Source organism: Ictalurus punctatus, chromosome 25 (genome assembly GCF_001660625.3).
Source record: "Ictalurus punctatus breed USDA103 chromosome 25, Coco_2.0, whole genome shotgun sequence".
Taxonomy (NCBI): domain Eukaryota; kingdom Metazoa; phylum Chordata; class Actinopteri; order Siluriformes; family Ictaluridae; genus Ictalurus; species Ictalurus punctatus.
Window position 1 is genome coordinate 18592439 of NC_030440.2, and position 22372 is coordinate 18614810.

A 22372-nucleotide genomic window follows, 5' to 3' on the forward strand; every position below is an offset into this window, starting at 1 on the left:
ATGCAAAGGTCATAAGGTTTTAGCCCTCTAGAGTTAGTGTACCAGTTCAAGGCCAATTAAAGGTTTTAAAGGAGGAGAGTAATGCTGTCCCATGTAATGTGCTGGAACATGTTAGGAGTATCTGTGAAAGTTTACACAAGGTTGTAACATAGAAGTGAGGGAAGCTCTACATGTTTACCAGTGTCATGAAGTTGAAGCAGAAGAGGAATTATGATAGAAGTGCAAAGGTCAAAACTCTTCAGCCTGGAGACCAGGTACGGCCTTCCATCAGTCCCAGGCTCTTCTCTGAGAGTTTTCTGGCGCTTATATAGTAGATAGGAAACTGACTGACACCGAATACATTATCCACACTCCTGATCGAAAGTGACAGCCTCTTGTTTGTCACATTAACATACTGAAGACTTACAGTGGTGGAAATAAGTATTGAATGCCTCAACATTTTTTTCAGTAAATATATTTCCAATGAGTTTATTCACGTGAAATTTTCACCAGGCATCAGTATTTACTCAAGAAATCCACAAATATATAGAATTGACAACATTAAAGTCCATAAATAAAGTTATGTGTAATAAAGTGGAATGACACGGGAAAAAAGTATAGAACACACTAAAAAAAGCAGTTCTGCAAGGCAAGATAAGGCAAGGAACCAGCTGAAATCTGTAAGTTGTTAGAAAATAATTATACCCCCTATCTGTGCAAAGTAATATCAGCTGGGTTAATAAACTGATGGTTTATAAAAAAGGCTTTTCATTACCAAGATGTCACACAAGAAACATCTCATTATAGGTAAAAGCTAATAGCTCTCCCATGCATCATGGTGTGGGGCTGTTTTTCATCACATGGTACTGGCAGACTTCATATAATTGAAGGAACGATGAATGGAGCCCTTTACCGGGAGATTCTTGAGAAGAATCTGTTGCCATCCACCAGGATGATGAAGATGAGACATTAGTTGACCTTCCAGCAGGACAACAATCCAAAGCATACAGCAAAGGAAACTCTCAATTGGTTTCAGAGAAAGAAAAAAAAAACATTCTACTGCATGACATACAGGTAATTATGAATAAGCCTTTGAAATAGCAAGTATATCAGGTTGATATGGTGAAGATACTTGCCACAGAGAAAGAAGTTGACTATTTGTTGGAACATGGCTTAGGTAAACCTACCTCAAGTTTTTGGAGTTCACCATAAGGACCCAAACCCAATTCCACCTATAGGTTCTGTACTGAATACCGACGGGTGAATGCAGTTTCTGATTCCTTTCATTTGCCAAGAACAGATGATTGTATTGATAATGTTGGCTCTTAGCAGTTTGTTACTAAACTGTACATACTTAAGGGCTATTGGCAGATAATTTCCTGCAATATAAAGTAATACCATTTACCTTGAAAAATGCTCAAGCTACCTTTCAGAGATTGATCAGGATATATTTGGCTGATGTAACTAACTGCAGTGCTTACCTTGATGACTTGATGGTTTATTCTTTGGACTGGCCCAGTCAACTTCAGTCCTTGTGCACAGTCATTGAGAGGCTGAAAAAAGCCTGTCCGACCATAAACCTAGCAAAATGTGAATTTCCTAAAGTTGCAGTAACCTCTTTTAGTAAACAAGTAGGGCAAAGGCAGGTGTGTCATATAGAATAAAAGGTAGAGAAAAACTTCACACAGTGATCATGCGGGAGATCTGTCTACAGATTCATGAATCTTTGGCCAGCTCTTCCCTAAATATACAGATGCTCTGTGGGTCCACCAAATGGTGTTTTTTTGTGATTGTAATTTGATGTTTGTGGAAGGATGTACTTTATTTACATACAGGAGGTAATTTGAGTGAGGGACTTTGGGAGCATATGCCTTTAATGGCATGCAATATTTTATTTGAACTGCTGTTGAGGGAATCAGACCATATTTTCCATTTGTACTGAGACCTTTGGTATAATACAGTAAACATGTATGGTCGACATCTTATTCGCATTAAAACATGTTATGTAATGTATATTCCTGGGGTATGAGAAGAAAAGAATTTTACTGTGACTCTAATGTATATGTGATATATAAAGACTCATTATCATTATCATTATTATTATCATTATATAGACTTTGGGTGTGTTTAGGGTGATCTTGTCACAGGGAGGGAGAAGGGAGAGGGAGGAGGAAACAGTATAGTGATGATTTCCTAGTCTGTACTCAGCATGATGTGTTAATTGAGATGGAGATGCTAATTCTGCGAGAGAGAGGTCGAGTGTTTGTTGTCATAGTAGTCCATTGTTCTCAGAGAGTAGTTCTCTTTAGGTTCAGACATCTTGTCACCAGCCTTGCACCAGCATGGGAACGCAGATGCCCTCTCACAATACGATGCGCTGTGGGCCCAATGCCCCACGGTAGTAGGCTCGGAGCTGAGTGCAAGGGGTACTGTGACGGCAGGCCGGCAGGCCCCACTCACAAAACAGGAAAAGCACTCCTCCCGCAACTGCCACCTTCGTGCTGAAAGAACAGCTCCCAGACCTCCAGAAAAGGCCTCAACCCCTTTGGGAGACCACACCATGCCACATACACCAACAAGGAAGACACCAACCCCTGAGCACCTCACTCCACATCCCCTTTTCCCACCATCAAACACTTTTTTTGAGTAAAACACCCTCCATGTTCTGAACAGGGTCATAAACAGAGCTGTGGTGTTGTTTCTACAGTTGTGACTACAGCTCAGAACTCATTTATTATCCACGGTTCAGAAGGAATTCTTCAATGTGAAGGCAAACCTGTGATGTTCATCCCCGCCCCCAAATGAGCCCAGAATCATTTCTGGATGTGGACTCAAGTATTCGAGCCAAACGCTCTTAATGCATGTGAAGAAGTGTTACTGGCTGCAGCAGCGCTCTGTCACATCACATGTTTCAGTTTAACAGAAATAGCATTGTGGTTTCAAGCCTCAGATAGATGAGTGCTTTAGCCAGCAGCTCACACGGACTTATTTTGTGTCACTTCAACAGTCCAAATGTCTTTATATTACAATCTCAGGCTAAAACACAAAAGAGATGAAACACATTGATGATAATGTCTCTGATAAATCTGATGTACAGACTGTGCTAGAGACTGAGCTGGATCATTTTGATCTCTTAAAAGACAAAAAGTTTTAAAAACAACAAAGAACGGGTATTAAAGAAAACTCTCACACTATATGATTATTAAATGATTAAGCTGTGAAACATGTCTAGACTTATGCATGCAAAACAAAGTGCTGCTGCAGTCTATGAGTCTGGCAGTTTCAGTACCTTTGATGTGGTATAAACCTTAATGGCGTCACGCTGGTGTTTGGTTTGAGAAGTTTGTTATCTAGCTTCGGCAGAATCAATTACTATCTTCAAAAAAGGTTAAAGACCCACGTCTTCCGTAACCACTTAACAAACCCCTAACTGTCCCCCCACTCCTCCCCAACACACACACACAATTAAACAAAAAAAAATTCTGGACTTTGCTTCTCTAGAACTCAATTAAAAATCTTGTATGGTAGAACTACTTCTACGCTTGATATACTGCTTTGTATTTCCTCTTTTGCTTTGGATAAAAGTGTCTGCTAATGAATAAAATGAAAAAATGTTGTTTTTTTAAAAAAAAAATGAAGTATTGCATTCAAGTCATTTCATGTTTTCACGATCCTCTTTGCAGAAAGCAGGGTTTTGGATGTGGAAAAGGAAACCTGGGAACAACGGGCCTTCTATAGGGGATGAAATGTACTTGTGTGGGCTTGAATATAATTTGGCACTCTGACTGAGCATGATCTATGTGTGGGAAATACTGGCTTGCCTCTTGTAAGACCTACTAGAGGTGAAGCCGTACTTAGGTCATACATCTGTGAAGGACACCCTATTGTTCAACGCACTTCGGAAAATAAGATCATCAACAAATTACCTCACCAATATTGTATTAGCTTTTTTGTAGATTAATAAAATGAAAAGTAAATTTAAAAAATCAAGAAATCATCTAATTTACAGAAGCATTTTACATTCTCAAACATGTAGTGAAAAACAAATAATTGCTATTTAATAGTACTGTCACATTTGTATTAATTCACTCCATTCATTCACTGCAGCTCTTGTCAAATATATTAAAGGAAAAATGCTGCAGTTTATTTCACAAAACATTTTAAAAAATAAAAAAAATAAATCACATACCAAGATGGAAAATGTAATAGATCTCATAAATCAAGAGGACTAACACATTTTATATTCATTACAAATTTTATTTATTTAAATGTTTTTTTTTTCAGTTCTGAACCAAATAAAATAAATCTAGGTAGAAAAACAAAGCAATTAGCAAAAGTTGAAACTAACATTTTTTCCCTTTATGTAACGCATTTATTAGATTTGTCTTGAAATATTAAGTTCTAAATTGATCTTAATTTTAAAACATTGTAATACATTGTAAAGATAATAAGTATGAAGGCAAGAACTCCAACTCTAAAAACGGAGAGCCAGAACAACAAATCCATCTGATCAGTATTGTCACTGGAACCTGTGTAGAAAAATTAAGCTGTTTTGAAACACTTCAACAACTGAAACATTACTGAGTCTAGTGAAACAAAGTTTAAAGTAATTCTGTTAGAGAGTAGGAGTCTTGCTTACCTTTTACTTCCACTTTAATTCCATTCCCAAAGAGGATTTGTCCACACGCAGCCACAGCACAGTAGAACGTTCCATTATCAGAGGTTGTGAGGTTCCTCTTGGGGAGAGTGTAGACACAGCTCTGTGTAGGAGAACCAGCCTCAGAGCTCTTCTTACACTCATCACTGCCGTCTCCATGAGTGTAAATGATTCCTGGATGAGATTCTCCTGAGCCGTGTCTGAACCAGTACACACTCTGTCCTTCACAGCTTGAAGTAAACACTTGTACTGAACACTGGAGTGTGAGCGACTCTCCGTTCTCCATCACTGTGACAGTCGGAGGATGTTGTTTCTTCTCCTCAGCTTTAACATCAATTAGTAAAAATAATACTATAAATAACGAGTGGTGTGAAGTGATCGAGAATTCTAGATAAAGTGTTGATCTGGAATTAGATCGAGTTCAGGAGCAGGATATCAGAGTAAAACTGTTTACCTTCAACAACCAAAACGGTTCCAGATGAAAAGCGTAGTGAAGATGCCCGCAGTTCTGCACAGAAATATGTTCCTGAATCCTCTTCTTTGATTTCTTTAATGTTGAGATTAAACGGTTTTTTATCTTCACTAATACTGAAGCGTCCATCATTAAATTGTGCACCGTATCTGTTCCTTTTATCCACCTGTTTCACCACTTCCTGAGGATATTTTCCAAAACTCTGTTTGAACCAAATAAAATTAACTTCAGTGTATAAGTTGTCACATTTTATGGTTACATCTCCCCCACGCTTGACTTTTTGAACTTGAAGATCCTCGACATCAGAAGTTTTCACTGAAACAAAATCAGTGTTTAAGGTTTAATGATGTCATTAAATAAGATCAATATGCAGTGAAAGTATTTCAGATTAAAATATTCTAAATGTCACTCACCAGTTGTGGCAAGAGAAAGAGCGACAAAGAGTGTGATCATCGTTCCTGTTCAGACAAAGTGATAGTGAGATAATGAACTTGTGAGTTCAGAAGAAAACCAGGTTCAGAGTCTCCCCTGATTGGATGTTTTGAAGCTGTGGACTGATTTGATTGGTCCAGTAGCTGTAATGAGATGCAAAGTCTCAGTAAAAAGGCTGTATGTAGTCTACAAATAGTCGTGATGGGAAATGACGCAGCACTACATCAGCACTTTCAGCTGCACTGAACTTGTTAAAGTGTTTAAAGAACTGAGGAGGGAGATTAAATCCAGATTCAGTGATGTGATGTCGTTGAAGGAGATTTTCTACTTTTACATTTATAAACCCTGTTATTACACTACACAGGATAGTGAAATAGTTTAAGTAGCACTGTGGTTTCAAACCTCAGATAGCGAGTGAGTGTTTTAATCAGCAGCTCACACGGACTTATTTTGTGTCACTTCAACAGTCCAAATGTCTTTATATTACAATCTCAGGCTAAAACACAAAAGAGATGAAACTCATTGATGATAATGTCTCTGATAAATCTGATGTACAGACTGTGCTAGAGACTGAGCTCGATCTCTGTGAGGACTTGTCCACTTTAAAACAAAAAGTTTTTTTTAAAAAAAGAAAGAAAGGGTATTAATTAAAGAATATTCTCACACTATATGATTATTAAATGATGAAGCTGTAAAACATGTCTAGACTTATGCATGCAAAACGTTTAGACAAAGTGCTGCTGCAGTCTATGAGTCCGGCAGTTTCAGCACCTTTGATGTGGTAAAAACCTTAATGGCCTCACGCTGGTGTTTGGTTTGAGACGTTTGTCCTCTAGTTTCCATCTCACACCAGAGAGTGTGTCAGTGTTAATGGAAACAGCACTGTGGCTTAAAGTGAGATAAAATCTAAAGAGTTTGCTTCTCTATCAGGGCTGTAAGAGATGTTAGACTTTTATAAAACACTGACACACACTCTGGTGTGAGATGGAAACTAGATTTTAGGGTGGATAACAGGCCTCACACACAGATAGAGCACAGTCTCTAGCACAGTTTGAATAAATAGTGCTCTCGACATTCTACATGATATTTTTAGAGACATTTTTATGAATGAACTCCAGCTCTTTTGTGTTTTAGCCTGAGATTCTAACATGAAGACATTTGGACTGTTGAAGTGACCCAAAAGAAGTCAGTGTGAGCTGCTGATTAAAACACTCAGTCTCAGAAACTCAGAAACCACAATGCTATTTCTGTTCAACTGAAACAATTGCATGATGTGAGAGAGCGCTGCTGCAGCCAGTAACACTTCTACAAATGTGTTAAGAGCGTTCTCACACTTGGACTGAACACTCGAGTCCACTCTCATGACTGCTTCTACGCTTGTTTGTGGGCGGGGCTTATAATCACAGGTTTGCTGTCACACAGAGGAATTAATCCTGAGCCATGGATCACTTCTGCAATTCCATACCTCACTTATGCGTATGCAGCTCTGCTGGAGGTTCATCCTTTTATTGTTTTTTTATTAGTTTCATATGGTACCACAAGGGTGAGCTCATTACAGTAACGTTGCTCCAGTCCTAGCAAAGTGTGGTTTTATTTATCAATGAGGCCTTCTGTCTCCTCCACTGACAATAACAACCCTTTCCCCAACATCACCAAACTTGAAACTGGAAGTGTACTGGCCTCACTGGCTACCTCACTCAGCTATCCAGTAAATCCACCTCCTAAACACAGTGACCCCCGGACCGTGACGTTAATTATATAATTTCCTATTAATGTTTAACAACAAAAATACACTCAGAATATTTATACTTGACTCGTAAACATGTTTAAATACATGGAACGGCTTATCAAGGGCTAAAAGGGTAGGATTGCTAATGATTGTATCTTGCACTTGACAGTTACTCTTGGGTAACTTCCTGACCCTTGCTGTAGTGGTTACTTCCTGTTTTCTACTTCCTGTTACCTTTCATTGACAAAATGTCTGGGTTTCGCATGTAACCCTGTTCCCTGTGAAGGGAATGAGACATTGCGTTAGCACAACCCTATGGGAAGCACCCTCGTGTGTGACTGGCTTCTGAAGCTTGTGTAACATCATGCTTATTTATAGGCCTGCCATGATCAGATGATGTGGCAATTAAGCACGTCATACAATATGTATACACAGCACCTGTGAACCTCACTGTCAGCCTCTATTATTTGAAGCGAAGACAAAATTCACAGGCCTGCCCCGGTAAGACAAAGCTATGCAATTCCCTTCTCAGGGAACAAGGTTTCATGCCTAACGCAGATGTTCCCTTCCAAAAGGAACTCCACATTGCGTTAGCACAGCACTATGGGAACGAGAATACCCACTCTGTCATACCGAGGGTACGGCCTGTTCAAAAAGACCCAAGCCCAAGGGTCACTGCAAGACACTCGAGCCCGGGGTGGAATGGATTTCCAGGCTGTAATATCGAATGAATGTGTGTGGTGTAGACCACCCTGCAGCAGCACACACATCCTGTAAGGATACTCCTTTGGACAAAGCTTTTGAGGAGGCAACCCGCTAGTGGAATGAGCCTTTATGCCCAGAGGCGTAGCGAGACCATGCGTCATAAACGACAGAGATTGCTTCCACTATCCAATTAGAGATGCGCTGCTTCGACACAGCATCACATCTACTGTTGCCGCCAAAGCAGACCAAAGTTACTTACCCCACTGGCCATAGAGGTGGACGTAAGTACAGAGAGCCCTCACTGGACACAGTTGGTGCATTCTCTCTTGATCCAGTGTGAGGAACAGAGGAGGGCAGAAAGCCTGCAACACTACAGGCTGGGCAGCAGGTGTGGGCAATTTAGGAATATAATCCGGCCTAGGATAAAGGAAGGCATTGGCTAAATCAGGGCTAAAGTCAAGGCAGGAAGGAGCAACAGAGAGAGCTTGTAGATCTCCTACTCGCTTGAGAGCTGTCAGGGCCAGCAGAAGAGTTGTGTTTAGAGTCAGATGCTTCTCAGAGGCTGACTCTAAGGGTTCAAATGGGGCCCCTGACAGACCTTCCAGGTCCACAGAAAGGTCCCAGGAAAGTATGCACGTCCTGCAGGTGGGACTCCACCTGACACCATGCATAAACACTGAAGTTAATGGTTGTTTCCCCAAAGAGGCTCCATCAACATGGGCATGGCTGTCAAAAATGGTGGCCATGTAAACTCTGATTGTAGAAGGAGCCAACTCTGCTGAGAAACGTCCTTGAAAGAAGTGCAGGACTGTAGCTATTGCGCAGTTCACTGGGTCTAGCTGATGTTCCTTACACCACGAGACAAAAAGTCGCCACTTGAGCGCATACAATTTCCTCGTGGATGGTGCTCTAGGGTTCAACATGGTCTCTACAACCTCAGTTGTGGGACCAGAATCTATGAGCTGATGCCCCTCACTGGTCAGACCTGCAGTTTCCATAGTTCCAGTCGAGGGTGATAAATCAGCCCTATGGCTTGAGACAGTAGATCCCTGCGGATGGGAATGTCCGAAGGAGTGCCATCTGGCAGGGATATTGTCCCTGAGAACCATATTCGAGTCAGCAAATAAGGTGCTACTAGCAGCAGACATAGACTGTCTTGGCGAACTCTCACTAGAACTTGTGGGAGCAGAGCAATCGGGGGGAAAAGCATATAGATACGACCTCGGCCACATGTGTACCATGCGTCCAGCCCTAATGGTGTGGATGGAGTGAGGGAAAACCACAGAGGGCAGTGTGTTGTCTCCTCTGAGGTGAACACATACACTTCCGCTTGACTGAACCTCCGCCATATGGACTACACCACTTGTGGATGGAGCCTCCAATCCCTGGACCTCAGCCCCTGCCTTGACAGGATGTCTGAACCCACATTCTGGCTGACCGGAATGTACATTGCACTCACTGACAAGAACCTTCCCTCTGCCCAGAGAAGAATTAGTTGCGCCTGTGTGAACAGGGTGCATGAACGTAACTCTCCCTGGTGGTTGATGTATCATACCACTGGTGTGCTGTCTGGCACAACTAACATATTGTGATCTCTTAATTGAGAAAGAAAGAATTTCAGTGCTAGAAATATGGCCCGTATCTCCATAGATGAGTGGAGCCGGGGCCAGCGCCAGTGTGGCGGTCCACCTCCCCCCGTGGAGAGCCAGGGGGACCGAACTTGACACGCCATGGAAGGAACTGGATGAACACTGCCATTTGGTGTTTTGCTTCGTGAAAACTGTCGGCAATGGCATTAACCGCACCGCCGAACAGGCCAGAAGGTTTAACAGGGGCATCCAGCAAGTACACCTTATCTTTGTTGCTCATCCCTGAGCGGATGAGCCATACGTGCCTCTCCACCACAACCAAGCTACCCATTAAATGGCTGATATGAATGACCGTTTGCTTGGTCGCCTGGAGAGACAAATCTGTGGTGCGGCACGGCTTTGCACTGCCTTGGGCTCAATTCCCTCCCAAGTGTCCAGCTCACTCAGCAGATCTGCTTGGTAGGCCTGCAACACTGCCATTGTATGCAGTGACCCACAAGGAAGACCCACTGCCACGTAGGCTTTGCCCGCTATGATTTTAAACAAGCTTCGGATGCCGGTCGCTTGCGATGGTGATTCCCATAGCGTTCTGCTAACGCAACGTGGAGTTAACTTTGAAAGGGAACAACTTTCACACTTCACTAAACTTATTGAACTCTGGAGGGTAATCAGCTCCACATCCAGAAAAAACCCAACACCTCTCCCTTCCTGCCTTTCACTCTATTGCAGTGGACTTCATAAAGTGTATAAATCCTATAATGAAGCCAATGCAAGCTGAAGTAAATACACACTCACATTAATACTGAGACGAGAACAATTTGACATGTTTTGTCTTTCCTGCCCATAAACTATATTTGTAGTTTGTGGATGCAAATAGAGGTTTCATCAGGAGTGAGATCTTGCAGAACTAAAAAAAGTGTTATGAGCAGGTGATCAGATATGAAGCCCACAGGTCATGTTTATTAATGTGGGAGGATTGTTATTTATGGTAGTAGAGGAGGACTAGATAGATACCATGTAGACATAAAGGTAGTCATGTAGGCCAGGCCAAATAGTAGATCTTTTCTTTTAATGAACACTAAGCACAAACTCATCACATGTTGCATTCCCTTAGCCTCTTCTTTCTCATTATTGTTGAAGGTATTTTAATATTGCATCCAATCTCCTTATAGCTCCGTCCATATTTAAGACAGGACACAACATTCTCCTCCACATAAGTGCTGTATGATTCTACTGTATGGAACAAACAACTAATACTTTAATTAAAGATTAACTGACAGCATTAAACTGAACATGTTGCGTGCACACAGATCAATTAAAGATCATTCGAGCTACAGTCACTATGGCAACAATCATTCAGCATCACTACCTGTAAGATTAAGTCCAGCACTTCCATAGTGAGAACTCACTGTAATTAACAAACCTGAATAATAAAGACATCTGAAAGCAAACTCATCCAGTGTTACAAACTGTAGTGTGTCCAGCCCTGTCACATTCAACACCCGTAACACGTCTTATTCACTATTAACACTTGATTCTAGTTTAAGTCTTTTAAGCAGCCAGGTGGTTTACCAGTTCCCCCTCTCCTCCTGGGAGTGTGGATTGATGTTTGGTCTGTCTCCTCCAGCAGAAGAGTTTCAGCTCCATCTGGAAAATGACTGAGCCGTGACCCATTCCATTTCTTTCCATCACTAAGTATGAAAGTGCTTGGACCAATTTGCCTCTGAACAGAGAGGGGATCAGTGACCTTTGACCTCTGCCTTTGGGTACATGATCAGGCTTCCAAACTCTCACCTGATGTCCAGTCTTGATTACAAGCTCCTTTGCTCCTCTCCGTGAATCAGTGTATGTTTTGTATTCTGTCTGTTTCTCCCTAACAATGTCCTTGACCTGTGAGAATTTGTAACAGCAAAAATGTCCACCTTTGTTCTCCTCCTGTGATTGTTCGGTAGCTCTGATGGGGAGACACCGGTGGTTGAGGTAGGAGTAGAATGAAAGGGTATGAGATAATCACACTCTTTCACAACTCAAAGAGCTTTCCTATGCTAATCAGTACTGTGCTAATAATGCTAATCACATTTCATCTGGAATAACTTCATGTCTAAATACTAAAGTGATAATTTAACTAAATCCATTTCATCTGTGACAACTCTGAGTGAAATTGTGAGCTTTTATATATGGGGATGGATAGTATTTAGGTGTTTAGGTTTGGTAGGGCAGAGTAGATCTGGTATGCTGCTGCTGCTGAGTGAGAATGAATACTTGCTCTGATGATCAAGGACAAGGGTATGGAATGAAGAGCACCCCCTAAACCAAGCAGACAGGCTGTACTAAAAGACATTTTTCATTTAAATAAAAAAATATATTTTTAAATAGATAGGTGGTAGAATGAATAATCGACTGGGATTGGGATCACTATGGGGAGATAGGGATTTGTGCTGCTTAGGCAGATAAGGAAGTGCCTGCTCCTAAAGACCCAGCACCACCTGCAAATGTCTCATTTACATGACCATGTAGAACTCTTATTTTATCATTTTTTAAAAAATGTCCATTGACCTGTTTATTGCATGAATAGGCTATTGTCAGCTATTACCATGACGTTATAATCGCAATTATCAGTGTTTACCAACGTTTATCAGCAATCAGCATTCATCGACAGTCATCAGCAATTATTATTATTAGCATTTATTGGCAATTGTCAACAATTTTCAGCAAATATCGACAATCAGTATTTATCGGCATTTATCGCAATTACAAGCAGATGAAAGCAATTATTGGCAATTGTCGACCTTTATCAACAATTATAGCATCAGCAGTGTTTATCGTCATTTATCAGCATGATCGGAATTATGGGCAGTATGTGTATTTATCCTTATTTATCAGCATTTATCAGAGATTATCGGCATTCATCAGCATTCATATCGGCAATTATTGGCCTCTATTGTCAACATCAGCTGTTATCAGCGTTTATCAACATTTTTCAGCAATTGTCAGCATTTATTGCCACTTGTCAGCATTTAGAGCAGTTATGGACAATTAACTGCAGTTATCAGCATTGCTTGACATTCGTCAGTAATGATCATCATTGGTCAGTGTTGCTCAGAGTTGATCAGTTTCTATCGACATTTATCAGCAATTATCAGCAGTTATCTATAGTTATAAGCATTTATCAGCATTTTTCGACAGTGTCAGAAGTTATCGGCATTGATCTGTGTGGCTCAGCATTTATCGCACTTATCAGTATGTATCACATTTGTCATTCACTACATGTTCGATGGTGACAGGGAGCCAGACCGTGGCCTCCATGTTTCTTGGGTGAAGTGTCTGGCTCGGTGCTGCTTGCTCCTGGGTGCCGAAGCAGCAACAAGCCGGACAATTCACCCAAGATAGGAGCTACACTGGGATTTTTCTTGATTGCAAGAAAAAGTGAGTTTCATTATTATTTATTCATTTAATTAATTAATGTATTTATTTGTTGTTTAAATCCGCTAGGATCCTAAGCTAAGCTAATTGGCTACTGCTACAATGGCGCTGCTCCTGCTAGTGAGCAGGGGTGGCCATAGATGACATGCACTCACTCTTCTTCACTCCTATTGGTAGTCGATGCACCAAATTTGCATAAACCTAAACTTTTCCCAGCTTTGGCTTCACTGGACACGCCCACATCCGGTCGCCGTTGCATTGTCGCTGGAGTCGCTGTATGTGTGAACGTTCCTTTAAGAATACACACCTGTGGAGAAGTCAGCTAATGAATGTTCTGTGATGCAGTGAGCAGCTGAGGAAAAAGGCAGAGAGAGAGAGAGAGAGAGAGAGAGAGAGAGAGAGAGAGAGAGAGAGAGAGAGACAGAGAGAGAGAGAGAGAGAGAGAGAGAGAGTGCATGTGTGTGTGTGTGCACCACGTGAGACTAAAATACACTGCTGAAAAGCTAGGAGAAAAGTGAAAGTAAGTAAAATGAAAGCACTTTCCGTCGGTTTAAACCCAGGCATTATTAGAATTAAAGACATTATTAGCGTTTGCCAGCTGTGATCAGTTTTTAATCCTCTTTTATGGGATTTTACCAGCTGTAAGCGATAAATCTGAAATTTGCCGGCGCGCGCAGGCTGTGAATGGTGAGTTGGTCGGAATGATAAAAGGTCATGTGGGCGGAGACGCGTCAGTGATTGGCTGTTGCGCGGCGTCAAAGGAGCCAATCAGCGCTCAGACAGAGTTTCATGGCTGAACTTGGCATTTCTATATACACAGTGTCATGAGCTTTAATATTGTTCATTTTAAGGTAAGCAGTTTTCAGCTTTTAGATAAACACTTGCGTGGTTTTCCTATGAGTCGGCCTGAGACGGTGTTTTCCCCTCATGAGCTTCTCCAAATTATGAACTAAAATAACAAAAGTGGGTGTTTAGATCTCAAAAAATGAAAACTACAAGCAGAATATATGTGTATATTGTAGTTGAGAAGTGTTTTTATGAGCGGTGTGTCTGCAAGCCATAAAGTGGGAGGAGGGAGTCAGAGTAGATACTGAAGAAATGTGGATGGACACTAAGGCCTAACAGTGGGGGAAAAAGCGTGCAAAATCCTGTTGAGAAGTGTGCTATGAGTTATTTTACAGTGAACTTGCTGAGCTGATGTTAAATATTGGTTAAATATTGGTCTATGCATTGGTCATAATGTATTAACCCTCGTGTTCGTGTGCAATCCGCCCCCTGGTGGCCAAATATGCATCAGACCTGATGGATTTTAAAGTGCATCCACATGTTAAATTTCTTTGACACTATACTGAGTGATTTTCATGTTATTGGGATAGGATATTGTAAACTGTGTGCATTACTGAAATAATTCAAGGTAAAGCACTGTTGATGCAGTACAGCATTTGAGTTCTTCTCAAATATTTTCCTTTTTTCAGGAATACTGCATGTAAGGAGAATATTTGAAGATCCAGAATTAACAGTTCATCACCTCATCACAATAAATGTTTAATCCTTAATCTAAGTTCAGGGTCGGGGGAAGCTGGCCCCTCTGAGTCACTGCCTTGAAGGTCTTTATACTGAATGTTTCCACATCAAACTTGACCTCCTGTATTACCAGAACCTGCACTAAGTGAAGCCCACAAAGCATTCAGTCCTCTCACGCTCTGTGATGTATGCTACTTATGCATCTGGTTCACTCACATCCCCTAACACGTCACAAGCGGGAAAAACGCCCCACTGAATGGCTCCGGAACAGGTTCACTGGCCTTCCGTTGATACGGTTGTGCAAAATTTTTGCCAGAGGTGTCCTACCTGCCAGAAGTAGTCATTTCCAGAAGGCTGTCCTCTCTCTCTAAAATAAATGTGCTATATTCTGCAAAGTAATATTTCACCACACAGTGATTACATCCCCTGATACACTCAGAAAGGTCACATCCCAGAACACTGTCCATGAGCTGTTTCCCATTGTTATCTACATGTTTCAGTACATATGACTGAGATCATCTCCTGCCCCGTGTGCTGTTTGTTCAAGATCCTCTTTAGATTGCAGAAAGCGGGGTTTTGGATGTGGAAAAGGAAGCCTGGGAACAGGGAACTTTCTATAGGGGATGAAATGTACTTGTTCAGGCTTGAAAATACGTTGTGACTATGTATGATCTGTGTGTGGGAAATACTGGGTTGCCTTTGTGAGCCCTATAAGAGCTGAAGTTGGTTAAAATATATCCATCCATCCATCTTCTATACTGCTTTATCCTTTTCAGGGTCACAAGGAAACCTGGAGTCTATCCCAGGGAGCATGGGGCACAGGGCGGGGTACACCCTGGACAGGGTGCCAATCCATCAGAGGGCACACTCACATACACACTCACACCCATTCATACACTACAGACACTTTAGACACACCAATCAGCCTACCATGCATGTGTTTGGACTGGGGGAGGAAACCGGAGTACCCAGAGAAACCCCCCGCAGCACGGGGAGAACATGCACACTCCACACACACAGGGCCACGATGGGAATCGAACCCCCCGAGTCTAGAGGTGTGAGATGAACGCGCTAAGCACTAAGCCACCGTTCACCATTGGTTAAAGTATATAAATAAGATAATCAACTAATTACCTCACCTGTATCATATTATTTATTTCTTGTAGATAAATATAATGAAATGTAGATAAAAAGAAATCTAATTTACAGAAGCATTTTAGATCCTCAAACATAGTGAAAAACATAATTGCTATTCATTAGCACTGTTCCATTTGTATTCATTCACTCCATTCATTCACTGCAGCTCTACATGGGAATGAAATGTCTGAGACTTTTTTCTTATCACAAATTTATTAAAGGAAAAATGCTCTGTGTTTATTCCACAAAACTTAAACAAAATCACAGACCAAGATGTACAATATACAAAAATCTGGTAAAACAAAAGGAGTAAGACATTTAATATTCATTATATTTCTTCAGTTTTGAACTAAATAAAATAAATCTAGGTAGAAAATCAAAGCAATTAACAAAATTGTCAGTATTTTTTACCTGAGCCTTGAATTTTTAATTTGATCTTCATTTAAAAATAATTATTGTAAAAATAAGCATGAAGGCAAGAACTCCAACTCTAAAAATGGAGAGCCAGACCAGCACATGCATCTGATCAGTACAACTGGAACCTGTATGGAAAAATAAATCTGTTTTAAAACACTTGTAGAGCTGAAACATTACTTAGTCTAGTGAAACAAGGTTTAAGGTAAAATTCTGTTGGAGAGTAGGAGTCTAACTGTCTCTGAGTTATCAACAGGACTTTTAGGTCCTCAAATATCTTACCTTTAATTTGAATTACTTCCACTTTAATTCCATTCCCAAAGAGGATTTGTCCACATGCAGCCACAGCACAGTAGAACGTTCCATTATCAGAGGTTATGAGGTTCCTCTTGGGGAGAGTGTAGACACAGCTCTGTGTAGGAGAACCAGCCTCAGAGCTCTTCTTACACTCATCACTGCCGTCTCCATGAGTGTAAATGATTCCTGGATGAGATTCTCCTGAGCCGTGTCTAATCACTTTAGTCTATTTCCCACAATATGATAGATTTTTACACTGTAGAGACCCTGACAAGGATAAAGCATTTACTCCCAATTGAACGTTCTTTGTCCTGTGAGCTTCATATCTCTCACTCCTGCAACTTTTCTGCTGGGTTCAGCAGGATTCCAGTCCCAATGCAACCTCTAGTTTACAACCACAAGCTACAAATATAACGTGTGGACAGGAAAGACAACACGTGTCTACTTGGCCTTGTGTCAGTATTAAAGTGGGTGTGTTTTTATTTCACCTTGTATTACCTGCACATTCGGATAAACTTTATGTAGTCCACTGTTACAGAGTGTAAGGTGGGAAGGGAGAGGTGTACTTTCACAGCACTGGAGCAGTTTGGCTCAGCATCAGCCTCCATGGCTAAAAATCTTCTTACAGCAGAATGACTTCTCTTTCGCAGGTTTTCCTGCATGATGACATGCCGTGCTTCCAGAAACTGCTGTTCTTCATCACCTGAGAAGAAAAGGATGAACCTAATGGCTACCATTTTGCAAACCTGTGTGTACAAAAGTGACGTATGGAACTGCACAATCGATCCACAGTTCAGAAGGAAATGTGAAGGCAAACCTGTGATGTTCATCCCCGCCCCCAAACGAGCCCAGAATCATTTCTGGATGTGGATTCAAGTATTCGAGCCAAAAGCTCTTAATGCATGTGAAGAAGTGTTACTGGCTGCAGCAGCACTCTGTCACATCACATGTTTCAGTTTAACAGAAATAGCATTGTGGTTTCAAGCCTCAGATAGATGAGTGTTTTAATCAGCAGCTCACACGGACTTATTTTGTGTCACTTCAACAGTCCAAATGTCTTTATATTACAATCTCAGGCTAAAACACAAAAGAGATGAAACTCATTGATGATAATGTCTCTGATAAATCTGATGTACAGACTGTGCTAGAGACTGAGCTCGATCTCTGTGAGGACTTGTCCACTTTAAAACACAAAACATTTTAAAAACAAGAAAGAAAGGGTATTAATTAAAGAATATTCTCACACTATATGATTATTAAATGATGAAGCTGTAAAACATGTCTAGACTTATGCATGCAAAACGTTTAGACAAAGTGCTGCTGCAGTCTATGAGTCCGGCAGTTTCAGCACCTTTGATGTGGTAAAAACCTTAATGGCCTCACGCTGGTGTTTGGTTTGAGACGTTTGTCCTCTAGTTTCCATCTCACACCAGAGAGTGTGTGTCAGTGTTAATGGAAACAGCACTGTGGTTTAAAGTGAGAGATATAAACTAAAGAGTTTGATTCTTTCTTTATCAGGGCTGTAAGAGATGTTAGACTTTTATAAATCCAGTGGTTCTAATCAAGATGGTGGTTCTGTAGCACGCAGCAGCTACTTCAGGACCAGAAATATGGTGCATTGTTACGTGTAGTCCAAACCACCACCAAAGAGATCAGGACCAGGTTTTATCAAAAGTTATATTATGTTAAGTGTTTTCTTAGGATACACTGTACACACACACACACACACACACACACACACACATACACACACACACACACACACACACACACACACAGTGAAGCCTGGTTTAAACTTCCGTGTTAATGTGTATTTGTGTCTTTGTGTTTGTGAACATAAACATTACAATATATGAATATTATATAACATAAAAGCTAAAAGAAAGAACAAACACAAATAATAAATAAATAAATACCACCTGTAATTTAAATAAAACTAAAAGCCTTAGGAAGGTAACTGTGGTGTTGGGGGCGTGGTCGAGCTTCAGCTGTGGATGGAGAGGAGGCGGGTCTAACCAACAGTCTAATTATTTGTATCTGTTTGAGCTTTTTTGAACCTGCAAGTAAGAGAAAGAGACAGAGCACGAGTGCACCCCCCCCCCCCCAACACACACACTCACACACACACACATATGTACACCCCCCCCACACACACAGATACACACTCACACACACACAAACACCAAGAAGTGTGAACTTGAACCTAACAGAGAAAAAGGCGTGAGTTTTCTGTTTGTTGTTTTGAAAGTGCACTGAAAAGCGCGGCCTGAATAATCGTGAACCCGGAGATCAGTTAAGATTCCGGCTGCCTCTCGAGTCTTCCTCCACACCCTCACACACTGGGGCACTATGTCTAAACGTTCTGAATAAATAATTTTGGACATGTTTTATACAGGTTAATCATTACACGATTCAAATCTATCCAAAGGTGTGAGATTATACTTGAATTAATCCCAGTTCTGTCTCTGTTGTTATGTCCTTTAGGGTGGATAACAGGCCTCACACAGATAGAGCACAGTCTCTAGCACAGTTTGAATAAATAGTGCTCTCGACATTCTACATGATATTTTTAGAGACATTTTTATGAATGAACTCCAGCTCTTTTGTGTTTTCGCCTGAGATTCTAACATGAAGACATTTGGACTGTTGAAGTGACCCAAAAGAAGTCAGTGTGAGCTGCTGATTAAAACACTCAGTCTCAGAAACTCAGAAACCACAATGCTATTTCTGTTCAACTGAAACAACTGCATGATGTGAGAGAGCGCTGCTGCAGCCAGTAACACTTCTACAAATGTGTTAAGAGCGTTCTCACACTTGGACTGAACACTCGAGTCCACTCTTATGACTGCTTCTAGGCTTGTTTGTGGGCGGGGCTTATAATCACAGGTTTGCTGTCACACAGAGGAATTAATTCTGAGCCATGGATCACTTCTGCAATTCCATACCTCACTTATGCGTATGCAGCTCTGCTGGAGGTTCATCCTTTCATTGTTTTTATTAGTTTCATTTGGTTCCAGCACTCAAGCAGCATGTCATCATGGAGGAAAACCTGCACACGAGGAGCTGTTCTGGTGTAAGAAGATTTCATCCACGGAGGCCGACATGAGACGTGTGTATTTTTCAATGTTCTCAGTACAAACACTCGCAGCACAAGGGTGAGCTCATTACAGTAACGTTGCTCCAGTCCTAGCAAAGTGTGGTTTTATTTATCAATAAGGCCTTCTGTCTCCTCCACTGACAATAACAACCCTTTCTCCAACATCACCAAACTTGAAACTGGAAGTGTACTGGCCCCACTGGCTTCCTCACTCAGCTATCCAGTAAGTTCACCTCCTCCACACAGTGACCCCCGGACCACGCCGTGATGCTGAGGTGTTTAATTTGCATGAAAACCTTTCTAGTGTCTACATCTTAAATAATACAGTTGAGCGTTTCCCCCCAATTGTCTGATGGTTACCGTAAAACCCTGTATATACGCTCACTCCAGGTTCTACCTTAGACAAATGATTTGTGAAAGGACCGTACTGAAACTGTACTGCGTCCCCCTCCCCCACAGCGGGATTACACATTATTCCTCTTTGGGGTTGTTAGATCTGCTGACCTAAAAGCACTTCATTAAACTTCTTCTGTCAGAGAGGTTCCAGCACACAGGACTGATAGAGCTCCAGTACATCATATCTGTAAAGTCATGTGACTCATCACAGCATCAGAATAGACAAGAATTCACTGTGAGCTTCACATCTCATTACAGCTAATGGACCAATCAAATCAGTCCACAGCTTCAAAGCATCCAATCAGGCGTGAGTCTGGACCTGCTTTTCTACTGAACTCACAAGTTCATTACCTCACTATCACTTTGTCTAAACAGGAACGATGATCACACTCTTTGTCGCGCTTTACTCTCTTTTTTCTCTCTGCACAGCTGGTGAGTAACATTTTGAAAACTTTCATTTAAAATAGTCAAATTTTATATTTAAATCATTAACTGACATTAAACATTAAATATTAAACAATTTTTTACAGTAAAAACTTCTGACATCAAGGAGCTTCATGTGAAAACAGTAAAGCGTGGAGAAAATGTAACTATGGAGTGTAGCATGAGCAAGGTCACAAACAAAAATAATTTAGCTTGGTACAGACAGAGTTTTGGAAAAGTGCCTCAGCATTTTGTAAGATATTACGGGACTAATAGCTACAAATTTGCAGAGGGATTTAAAGATAGCCGCTTCAGTATGACTGTAAATGACCAGAAGTTTGATCTCAACATTATCGGAGCAAGAGAAGATGATGGAGGAGAATATTTCTGTGGAGAAGTGGAGGGAATTATAATAAAGTTCACATCTGGAACACGTCTGCAATTTGAAGGTAAACAGTTTTACTCTGATAACCTGCTAATTCCAGATCAACACTTTAACCAGAATTATGTGTACATATGCATTAAATGTTGAATATTTCACATTATTCATATTTAGTATCATTTCTGTTTATTTGCTGCTTTTCCAATGTATTTGTAAAGGTGAAGAGATGAAACACTGTCCTACACCTGGAACGTTTAACAACAACACAGATTCTGTTACACGGTCCAATGAGGGTTCAAAGAGCAGTGATGGAGAAGGTAAGAGTTTTGATCAAATAAACTTCCTTTCACTTTCTATAACAGAATTTTCTGTAGGTAAAACCTTTTCCTGTTAATAAATCATCCAATATTTAAAGTTTTTTTCAATGTTACTCCATTATATATTTCAGCTCCTGATATTTATTATTTTTTAAAGAATTTTATTTTTCCATACAGGTTCCAGTTGTTCTGATCAGATGCATGTGCTGGTCTGGCTCTCCATTTTTAGAGTTGGAGTTCTTGCCTTCATGCTTCTTATCTTTCCAATAATCCTGATTGTTTTCAAATTAAGATCAAATTAGAAATTCAGATACAAATGGAAGAAATACTGATTTAAGGAGAAATGGTGTGTTAGATTTAACTAGAGCTAATTGCTTATATTGTGCGTATATTGGAATGATTTTGGTCTAACTGTAATGTGGAGGTATTTACCAGCCGTACTTACAGCTGCATTTAAGGGCTCCTGAGAGGAGCAGTACAAAATCGTTCTCCCTATTGTCTCGGGGTCTAATCCTGACCATGCCACAGACATCTGTGGTCGGAAGTCCAAGAGAGCAAAATTGGCCGTGCTCTCTGGGAGGGAGGGACATACTCTCTCTCCCCTGTCAATCACGGCAACACCAATCATGAGCATCTGTGGGTGTGTTATGCTGCCCCCTGATGGTCAGAAGCTTGAAAAGATGCAGTTATCTGGCTTCACTGTCTCACAGGAAGCATGAGATAGCCTTCACCCTCCCTGGTTGGTAGCTGTTGTGTGACAGGGGAGACCTCACTGGAGGGCGGGAACTGGCCATGAATAAATTAGGGAGAAATTCAGGGGAAAATGTAAAAATGCATTTAATTAAATAAAATCTAAAGTGAATGTACAACGCAGTGGTCCTCTTTATTTAAAAGACTTTTCTTCATAACTTCAAAGAAAACTTCACATTTTCCTCATCACATTATGCAAATGTTTGAGAGTCCAGAGAGTCGCATTAGACATATCACACACAACTATAATGTAAAATAAAAATTTTATGCAAACTAGATCATTGAACTTATTCACAATAAACTTTGATGTTGTCTTGAGAAAGCCGTCTGAAGGTTTGAAAGTTGTATAAGCTTTTAATTTAATGATTTGGAAAGAGAAAGAAATACCTTGCTTGCATTAACTAGCATGTATTGCTAGCATGTTTTCGCATGTTGCCGGCATGAATTAGCATGTTTCTACACAGAATATATAACACGAAATACCATGTATTGCTAGCATGTTCTAACATGTTGTTAACATGTTTTAGCACACTGCTAGCATTAATTATCACTTTGCTAGCATTGATTAGCATGTTGCTAGCATATTTTAGCATGCTGCTAGAATGAATTAACTTGTTGCTAGCATTAATTAGCACATTGCTCGGATTAA

The 22372-nt window shown here is 40.7% G+C and overlaps 1 protein-coding gene and 1 gene segment (V, D, J or C); one reads left to right on the forward strand and one right to left on the reverse strand.

Moving 5' to 3' along the window:
* Positions 1–4012: 4012 nt before the first annotated feature.
* On the reverse strand, positions 4013–5656 carry LOC108257686 (uncharacterized). Its single transcript, XM_017455623.3, has 4 exons — positions 5522–5656; positions 5091–5423; positions 4619–4960; positions 4013–4508 (listed from the first exon to the last, which is right to left on the reverse strand). Exons 1-4 carry the CDS (start codon positions 5559–5561, stop codon positions 4381–4383), a joined length of 843 nt encoding a protein of 280 aa, XP_017311112.1. The 5' UTR covers positions 5562–5656; the 3' UTR covers positions 4013–4380.
* A 14194-nt stretch (positions 5657–19850) lies between these two features.
* Positions 19851–21835, forward strand: LOC128629161 (immunoglobulin lambda variable 4-60-like). The segment is given in 4 exon segments: positions 19851–20283; positions 20382–20723; positions 20875–20973; positions 21151–21835. Coding segments are annotated over 4 exon segments (618 nt in total).
* The last annotated feature ends 537 nt before the right edge of the window (positions 21836–22372 follow it).